Source organism: Caenorhabditis briggsae, assembly GCF_000004555.2.
Source record: "Caenorhabditis briggsae complete genome, chrII, whole genome shotgun sequence".
NCBI classification, from domain to species: Eukaryota; Metazoa; Nematoda; class Chromadorea; order Rhabditida; family Rhabditidae; genus Caenorhabditis; species Caenorhabditis briggsae.
Genome location: NC_013486.2, coordinates 3586922 through 3596542, shown reverse-complemented (window position 1 = coordinate 3596542; position 9621 = coordinate 3586922). Strand labels below are relative to the sequence as shown.

At 39.1% G+C, this 9621-nt stretch overlaps 3 protein-coding genes across 4 annotated transcripts in view; 2 read left to right on the top strand and 1 right to left on the bottom strand.

Annotated features, from left to right (window-relative positions):
* Window positions 1-536: 536 nt before the first annotated feature.
* Window positions 537-1010, top strand: CBG00699 (the record flags this gene model as incomplete). The annotated part of the gene is made up of 1 exon (XM_002630225.1): window positions 537-1010. The coding sequence occupies one exon, from the start codon at window positions 537-539 to the stop codon at window positions 1008-1010; it is 474 nt and encodes a 157-aa protein (XP_002630271.1).
* A 1697-nt stretch (window positions 1011-2707) lies between these two features.
* Window positions 2708-6876, top strand: Cbr-eff-1 (the record flags this gene model as incomplete). 2 transcript variants are annotated; one of them, XM_045241906.1, is made up of 8 exons in its annotated part: window positions 2708-2870; window positions 3610-3803; window positions 3855-4093; window positions 4138-4440; window positions 4487-4700; window positions 5156-5294; window positions 5353-6034; window positions 6741-6876. In XM_045241906.1, the coding sequence occupies 8 exons, from the start codon at window positions 2708-2710 to the stop codon at window positions 6874-6876; spliced, it is 2070 nt and encodes a 689-aa protein (XP_045100912.1). The 2 variants fall into 2 exon arrangements, with proteins under 2 accessions (XP_045100912.1, XP_045100913.1); XM_045241907.1 differs by having other exon boundaries at window positions 5353-5927; window positions 6741-6812.
* Window positions 6877-7349: 473 nt separating this feature from the next.
* Window positions 7350-9621, bottom strand: part of CBG00701 — a gene marked incomplete at both ends in the record, with an annotated part of 8565 nt that continues 6293 nt past the window's right edge. The window contains 5 exons of the mRNA XM_002630227.2: window positions 7350-7477; window positions 8132-8243; window positions 8286-8374; window positions 8423-8669; window positions 9123-9367. Coding sequence (XP_002630273.2) covers window positions 7350-7477; window positions 8132-8243; window positions 8286-8374; window positions 8423-8669; window positions 9123-9367 — 821 coding nt within the window. The remainder of the gene's footprint in view (window positions 7478-8131; window positions 8244-8285; window positions 8375-8422; window positions 8670-9122; window positions 9368-9621) is intronic.

Here is a 9621-nt window from a genome sequence, read left to right as displayed (position 1 = left end):
CATTATCACCATATCCCCGCCCCCTTTTCCCAGCATTACTCATATCACGCTCCCCAGTTTATAACCCATTTCATTTCTTCTCTCTTTTTTAAATATCATCAGTTCGGTGCCAACCACTTCTTAATCTTTTCCGGTCATCAGCAGTTCCCCGTGTCCTCACGACCTTTCATACCTCTCTTCTCCATATCTTTATGACATAATTATCGCGTTAATTGCTCATCTTTATCTTGGTATTTAGTGACCGCTTGAGTGGTTTTTTGTTATCATGGTGATCAGTGAGGCATGCGTTTTGTGTGTTTTTTGGTTGAGAAAATGCGGGAAAAACTTGTAAAACCTGTAACTTTAAGCTAATTTTTCTTAGGTTCCTGTGGGAGATATCAAAAAATTGTCAACTGATAAATGTTTGTTATATTACAGAAAGATTTCATCAGTTGACACATTTTTGATATCTTTAAGAGGAATCGAGATAAATAAGGTAAAACTTAACAGTGTGGGGGACTCTTGTATTACAGTCTCTTGTATTACTTTCACGGTAGATGGTATGGATTTTGGAGAATCTCAGAATCTCAGAATCTCAGAATCTCAGAATCTCAGAATCTCAGAATCTCAGAATCTCAGAATCTCAGAATCTCAGAATCTCAGAATCTCAGAATCTCAGAATCTCAGAATCTCAGAATCTCAGAATCTCAGAATCTCAGAATCTCAGAATCTCAGAATCTCAGAATCTCAGAATCTCAGAATCTCAGAATCTCAGAATCTCAGAATCTCAGAATCTCAGAATCTCAGAATCTCAGAATCTCAGAATCTCAGAATCTCAGAATCTTAGAATCTTAGAATCTCAGAATCTCAGAATCTCAGAATCTCAGAATCTCAGAATTTCAGAATCTCAGAATCTCAGAATCTCAGAATCTCAGAATCTCAGAATCTCAGAATCTCAGAATCTCAGAATCTCAGAATCTCAGAATCTCAGAATCACAGAATCTCAGAATCTTAGAATCTCAGAATCTTAGAATCTCAGAATCTCAGAATCTCAGAATCTCAGAATCTCAGAATCTCAGAATCTCAGAATCTCAGAATCTCAGAATCTCAGAATCTCAGAATCTCAGAATCTCAGAATCTCAGAATCTCAGAATCTTAGAATTCCAGGTACTAGAAACCTCAGTTCTCCAAGCCTTTTAGATTTTCAGATTTTGCCAATTTTGATTCTCAAAATCTGAAAAAGGCGCTAAATCAATCTCTCCAAGAATTTTTAGTTGCCAAAATGTCACTTAATCCATGAAAACTTGACTGTTCCAATTCCAAAAATGATAGATCAAGTACATCACACATGTTAGAACCTCATTTGACACCTCTAACAGGTTCCGTTCCAAGAATTTTTTTTGACAAGAAGAAGCCGATTTGGAGAAGAAGAAAAAGGTGACGAAGATCAATTGTCTCTCCAGAATATATCGGTCAGCTTTTCACCCCTTTTTTCTCACTCTTCTCTCCTTTCCGATCCATCACTCTAGGCTCCGCCCACTTGTCACGCCGTATTATCATCTTCTCTCCCCCCGTTTCTTTTCTCCGATTACCTCATCACCTACACCTTTCTTACCAATTCCTTATTAGTTAATACCTCCTGATATAAAAATCCCATTCTCAAATCTCCTATCCAAAAATTTTTTCTGGGTGTGGTTCCTTTGGCTTCGCGCCAAAAGATTCGTCCTTATCTGATTGTACTACTGACACCATGCGGGGAATGTGGGACGGGGAAATAGCCATTAATCTTCCAGGTTGATCTCTTTTTCCGAATTTTTTGGGATGGAAATAGTTTATCGATTTGGGTTTCGTTATCAGTGATAAGGGGGTTTAGTGACACCTGGGATGACAATCCTAGATCCGTTTTGAGATGGAGGAAGGATTTAGAAATATGGGTTTTTAGATTTCGAGGTTCTAGGATTCTGAAATTCTGAAATTCTGAAATTCTGAAATTTGAAATTCTGAAATTCTGAAATTCTGAAATTCTGAAACTCTGAAATTCTGAAACTCTGAAATTCTGAAAATCTGTGATTCTGAAATTCTGAAATTCTGAAACTCTGGGATTTTGAAAATCTGAGATTCTGAGATTCTGAGATTTTAAAATCTTAAAATATTAGAATTCCATAATTTTAGAAATTTTTTAAATTTTAGAAATCCCTTTTTTTTTGAACGAAATCATTTTTACGTGATTCGTCATTTTCCATATTGTCTTTTTGTTCATTTCAGTAAAAAATTTTCAGATTCATCACTTCCTCAGATTCGTGTCCCTCACTCATTCTTCCCAAATCTACAGTACCCCAAAAAATTTCCAAAATGACTCATCATGTTGTTCCAGAACATTACCAACCACCCTGCTTCATCTCCCCTTCTCTCATTTTCAAAACATTTCGTAACGGTTATCACCACTTTTTTCCCCATTTCCGCCCAATTCCTCACGTTCCCAGACATTTCCCCCTTCTCGGTTATTTCGACAGATTTCACTAATCAATCATCTAATTCCCTCCTCCCATTTCCATGTATCATCACTAATTCGATTGGTTTCTCATTCTTCTTCTTATTCTCAAAAATGTTCGTACTTTCTTATCAAATCTCCGGAACTTTCGTTCTTCATTTCCCTTCCATTTTCGTTTTCTGCTAATTTGCCACTGACCCGGATCAATTACCTTCAAAATTCATTATTCCAGAAGAAATGAGACCGCGAAAAATGAGGTCTCCCAATATTCTCATCCTGATCGTTTTCTGGGTCGCGACGTCATCTGGATTCCCTCTCGAAGAAAAGTTCGAGGGGCTATTTAGAGCCGAGCCACCACATTGTTCAAAAACGCCGATTGTCAGGGCGCAGACTTCTCAAAGTGAGTTATTTCTAATTCGGTAAACACCTTTATATCTCGGTTCCTTCAAAAGATTTCAAAAAGCTGTCAACTGATAAAATTTTTATCAAAATATCACCAATATTATATCAATTTACTACTTTTTGATATCTTTCACAGAAACCAAGATAACTGAACTCAAAGTTAGCGGTTCCAATGGCTTTCAGTTTACCCTATAGTTCATTTTGAGGTCAATTATCTCGGATGCCATTGAAGATATGAAAAATTAACAAATTAATAAAATATTGCTGATATTATGATAAACATTTTATCAGTTGACCTCTTTTTGATATCTTCTACAAAAACCGAGATAATTGAGCTCAAAATAGGCGGTTCGGGTGGCCTTCTAATTAGCCGTTACGTGCACTTTGAGCTCAAATATCTCGGGTGCCATGAAAGATATTGAAAATTTGTTAACAGATAAAACGTTGGTGATATTGTGATAAACAATTAATCAGTTGATCATTTTTGATATCTTCTACAGTAACCGCGATTAATTGGCTGAAAGTTAAAAGCCAGTTAGATGTATTTTCCGAAACTCTACAAGTGATTTTGTGAAAGATTGTCAGCTAAAAATTGAATTTTCAGTGCTGAATTTTATGTTTTCTTTTAATTAGAAGCGGATATTTTAATTGGTCGTGCCTGTCATCACCCGGCCAGCAGGAATTGATGACTAATCGCCATTTTATCACTTCACTCAACCATAAATAAACCAATTCAGATGCCATGTCATCGATCGCTCGTGGAATGCAAATGCAGTTCTCCATCGGATTACACACCGCGGTTTGTTTCCGGCTCTTTGAAGATACTCGATTGGCCTCCACCTCGATGAACGGGATTGGAGACGATGATGCTGGAAATCAGACATCTCTTCTTCACACAATCCGATTGGAGAAGCTGGAGCATCATCATCCGGTGAGTCTAAAATCCAACTAAGCCGATAAATCCGAACTCCAACTTCTTCAGATCACCCAACGCTACATCTTCGGTATCCCCGAAGTCCACGCCAGCTGCATCTGCGAATGCGATGCCACCGCATCCACATGCACGGCCGAATCCCATCAATTCACCGCTTGTCCAGAATCCGACAAGTCAGATGAATCCACGGCATGCTACCGTACCTTCTTCCCGAATCAGACGCCAATCGGGTGTAGTGAAGATGATAGTCCGAAGCTTTGTTGTGATGTTAGGTTCAAGCCTTATAAGTGAGTGGTTTTAAAGAATTTTCAATTAAAAAAAGTTGTTTCAGAAATATGACATTCCTGGCTGTCAAGCTGGAACAGCCTACCACCTATGCCACATTCGTCTACGCTGCTTATGATTTTGTAAATGGTTACTGGGTGGAGAAGGATAAGACCACCATTCGATCCCAATTGGATGGAGGAACCCAGGATAGACATTTGGATTCGAAAAGAAGGATTTCTCTAGCTGTAACCGCCGGAGGCAGAGCGTCTCATCAATTGGAGACTGGTATGTACTTCTCAAGAACCAGCAATGGAGGAGAGACTGAGGAATTGAGAATGCAGCCGTTGAACGAGATCACTGATAATAAGTAAGTCTGGAGTTTTATTTTAAAAATTATAATTTTTCTTTTTTAGTTTCGACCGCCTTGGATGGTACCGAATGGATGAGTCTGGGCACTTTCATGTTAATAATGGTGTTGTAAAAATGGATGATATTCATAAAGCCAAGGTGAAAAATTGCAAGGAGCAGACGTATAGGTCGATTTTGGCTGCGAATAATTATGTGAGTTTGTTTTCGACAACTGTAGATTGCTCATTGAGCTTACCGTATCGTAAAGAAGCCAAAGAAGCGCTCAATTACTTACACTGATAAAAAATACAATCGGGTATATCGTTAGGCATAAATATTCTAGAAGCACGAAAATTGGTAGAAATGTAATCTTACGTTTGAGTCAAAGCGACTGATATTTTCAAAGCGATTCCTTAATTCTAGGTTTTGTTATGATTGTCCAAAAATCCGTTGTGATAAGATGAATCAACTATGACAAGCGATAACTCATCTCAAAATTGATCGAATAGTTGGATACTTGGTGGTGATGAAATATGCGAATTTTTGGTAGTCCACATGAGAGCAGTTTAAGTTTATTTACTTAAATTTTATGATATTAGAAACTTTAGACCGGTTAGTTATGATCCATCCGGTTAAGGAGCCAAGCCTGATTACTGATAAAATGATTTGACAACTCGAGTTTATCATACAAAAGAAAATCATAATTTCATTCTAAATAATTTTCAAAAATTCAGATGCCCGGACATTTTAACTTGAGCCGTCCTCTGGAAGTCAGCAAGCCGTGGATCCAATCCGCTCGAATTTTTGATAGCTCCTCCCGTCAAGCAGTGGTAACTCATGCCGAAGGAACAAACCTCCAGATTTCGATTCATTGTGAGTTTTAAAATTTTCCTATTTTGATTTCCATTACTTTATAACCCCTTTTTTTCAGTGGACGACGAAGTTGAATCCCAAAACCTTGTGTTCTTCCACAACGCTTCGCGCATCCGTGAATTCTCTGGATCCATCATCGTCGACTCGAAATCCAACCGACTTTTCAACCTGACCGTCTACGAAGCGTCAGGAAAAATCGATGGATCTGTGAAGATGTCAACCGGGTTCGGCTCGGACACAATTCACACGTTCACCGCCTACGTTAGCGATTTGCACGCAGCTAATCGATCAATGATCATTCCATTGCCAGCGATTGTTGGACCAGGAGCAAGAACAATTTGTCTTCGTGCCGATTCAATGGCTGATATTGATAGCATTTGTCACGTTGTCGAGTATTTCGAGAGTCCGCTCGAAATTGATTTGGTAGAAGGAAAATGGCATGAGATGATTGGAACTTGTCCGACTTGCAATCAAATCAATTTCAATGGAATGATGAAGTTCTTGAATCCAGCCCACTGGATCAAGGGAATCAGTTCGATAGGAGATGGGGTTATGATTGCGACGGACATTGTTGTCTACCTCGGTGTTCTTTGTATTCTCTATCTGTTGATTACCAAGATCATCATTCCGCTGGTAAGGTGCTGGGTTTGCCCTATGTCGATTTGTTGCTCCGGTGGATCGGGATCCTCGAAGAACAAGAGTGAGAAGAGAAGGAGAGGGAGAGATGAGAAGCGTAGACGGTGAGAGTTTCGAAGAATTTATTTTCTAAGTTTTTTCTATGTTCGTGAATGAGTATGTGTCTGTGTTGTCCGGTGTCATGCTTTTTGGGGGTGATTCTAAACGAACCAACCGTCAACTTTGAGCTCAATTATCTCGGTCGCTGTGAAAGATATCAAAAAGTGGTCCATTGATAAAGTGTTCATCATGACATCTTCAAAATTTTGTTAGTGGAACATTTTTTGTTATCTTTCACAAGAACCGAGTTTATTAAGTTCAAAGACGGTTTGGGTAGGATTCTAGGAGCTTACTCTAAACGTGCACATCGAGCTCAATTACCTCGATTCCTGTGAGAGGTAGCAAAAAATTATCAACTAATAAAATTTTTATCATAATTTTTATCAGTGAACAACTTTTTGATATCTCTCATGGGAACCGAGATAATTGGCTTAAAAGGAAAGTATAGGATGGGCTTCTATTAGACCACGGTATACCTAACTTTAAGCTAACTTATCTCGGTTCCTGTAAAAGATATCCAGAAGGAATACACTGATAAAATGTTTATCATAACATCATAAACATTTTATTAGTTGAACACTTTTTGATATTTTTTACAGAAACTGAGATGAATTGGCTAAAAGATTTGGGGGAGGGGGTTTACGGTATTTTGTTGTTCGTTTTCTTTATCGATTTCAGTACAACTACGTCTTCTAATTTATCAATTTTCAGGGAAAATTCGTCAAGTGCATCTCCAAATGCTTCTCCAAGACGTACACATGCATCTCCGAGAGATGCTCATGACACCCTTGCCCGCTACCACGGAGGATCTGATCGTTCCTACTACAGTAGCAGTCAGTACATCTAAATCTCCTTCTTCTTCTCCCAATTCTTTCCTTCCCAAATTCTGGTCACAACCCCCCGCATCATGACAAAATATCTCGTTTTTCTTATTTATGGGTAGCTCTAATGCCAAAAAAATCCTTCTGATTCGATGACGCGTATCTTCTTTTTTGTTCCATTGTCTTTTCTTTTCTTACCCCAGTGCCCACGGGTTTTGCCCTAATCTGTAATAATTTGAATTCTTCTCTGTGATTCCATCCCAAATTGTGCCTTTCAACCTGTTTCCAACGGTGCTTTTCTGTGTCCCCCAAACCAAAATTCGCCCTGCTGTGCGGGTGTGTAATTGCCTTTTTTCTAAATAAATTTATTCTTTGCATTTTGAAAAAGCAGATACCATTTAACCGGTACAAATATAAGCAACTGGAAATAATAGTTAGCAAAAAATTTCCACAGGAAAAACGGACGAGGAGAACCCGGTAGAATTATGAGAGAAGAGATTCAAAGAATGTTCTGGATTGAAATCAGAATGGCTAGAAGTATGACGAGATGAGGATGATGGCATGGCGGTGCCACGTCACTGGTGGCAGAATACAGGAAACCGGTGAGAAGTGAAGGAGAGCAGCTATCTGGAAAAGGGAGCAATTTGGGGGTCTATAATTTATCAATGCCTCTAATTTCTGAAAATTTCTTAACGATCACAAAATAGACAACATTTTGCTCGATTCTGTCCAAAAACAGAGTTCCTAGCTCATCTAGAAGTGGAGATACGGTCGTTTGAAATTTCCAAGGCAGTGTGTCTCGTCGTCTGACGTCTCTAGCCTTATGAAACTTCGAATGACTGTATCTCGGCTTCTAGATGAGCTAGGAACTCTGTTTTTGGACAGAATTGCACATTTTAAAGTTGATTTTTAGATTATGGTCTGTCGTTGAGCATTGCTTGACCAGCAGTTGAGCCGTCGTTTCGGCTATTTTGGTTCATTCTAACCGAAATTTCAACAGTTTTTTACTTTCAAGGCACATTTTTGGAATGCTATGATTGGGGTTCTTTTCAGACCATTTTCCGCTGATACGGTAATTTGAAGTTTCGAAGGTCAGAGACGCAGTGTGTCTCGTCGTCTGACGTCTCTAGTCTCAGGAAATTTTGAATGATCGTATCTCAGCTTCTCGATGAGTTAGGAACTCAGTTTTTAGACTGAATTGCACAATTTGAACTCGATGTTTAGATTAGGGTCCATCGTTGGTCTGTTCCGGCTATTTTCTATCATTTCAGCCGTACTTACCTGATGAAGAAAAATTCAAGGAAAGAAATGGTGTAGCACTGTTCACAGAGACATCTTCACATGACACTCTATCGTAGACACGAAGAAGATTGATACGATCGGAGACGTAGGTCTGGAGAAAAGATTCCTAAGTTTTTAGAGCAAAAAGTCTTACCATGCAAAACAATTGCCTCGACAAACCGTCCCGCGCTATAATGAAGTCGTTACCTTCATGTTTGAAATTCGCAACACAAGTCATCTCATCTGAAATTTAACTTTGAATTCTCAAAACAACCAAAAAAGAATGCTCACCACCATCAGGATACGAGCAGTCTCTAATCAGACTCATCGAGTATTTTGATGAGCATCCAACCTGGAGAATTGGTCCGGGACACAGGCTCGAATAGTGTTTTCCACCAATCGGACATGCTTCTTTGGATCCGTGAAGGATCAACGTGTCCCGGGTCTCTACGACGAATTCTGAGCAATCGGTGAAAGATTCAGATGGGTTGATTTCTCCGAATTCAATGTGGACAATGTGCGGTTTTCTCATGTGGAACTGAAAATTGTTGAACTACAGTCATTTGAAATTTCGAAAAGACGCAGACGGTTAGAGTTCCTCGTTGTCTGCGTCTTTTCAAAACTTCAAATGACTGTGTTTTAGCTTCTAGATAAGCTAAAGGATTGAAACTTGCTTGAAACAAAATAAAATCGAAAATTCTAAATTTCGTAGTTTTTTTGTAGCTAGAGTATGCATATGGCTCAGTCTGTAGCGGCGCCGCACCCTCAATCATCGCCCTCACAAGTTCAACTCCTCGAGGGGCATCTTTGAACGGAATTTCGTGAACATTTTTTTTTTTCATGTCCCCGCACCTTTAAGTTATGAAGAGACGCAGACGATGAGACAGTCTGCGGCTCTAGCTTCATAAATTTCAAACGACTCTATCTCGGCTTCTAGATGAGCTAGAGAATCGTGGTTTGAGCAGAATACGAAAAAAAATTTAATACTCACCCTAACACACTGATATCCAACTTTGCACCCTTTCGTCACATATGTTCTAAAAGTGAAATGCTCTTCTCGATCCGTCGGAAACTGTTGAAGGCAAGTCCAGACTGTATCATTGCGACCTTTCACTGATGAAATCCACGCGCCATGGTACATCCGATGATAGGTCCCCGATAACATGGACTCCCAGTTTCGAGACTTTTCTCCGTACATGTTGATTGGGAATTCGCATGCCGAGTGAACCGGGGAATCTGAAATTTTGATTTCGAACTTGTTCTGGAAGAGTTTCAGGCTCTGTCCCTAAATAAAGGTCAGTTTTGGAAGCTCTTTGGAAGAAAGACCTTCGAATTTGGATCGATTAGTAGGAAAACATGGCGTATCAGCCTAAGCCTTTAATTTTGAACTGAAAACTGTAATTTCTGGGAAATTCTTGATAAAAACAGATTTTCATCATAAAATAGACAAAATTTGCGCTTCTTTGAGCCGAGATATAGCCATTTGAAGT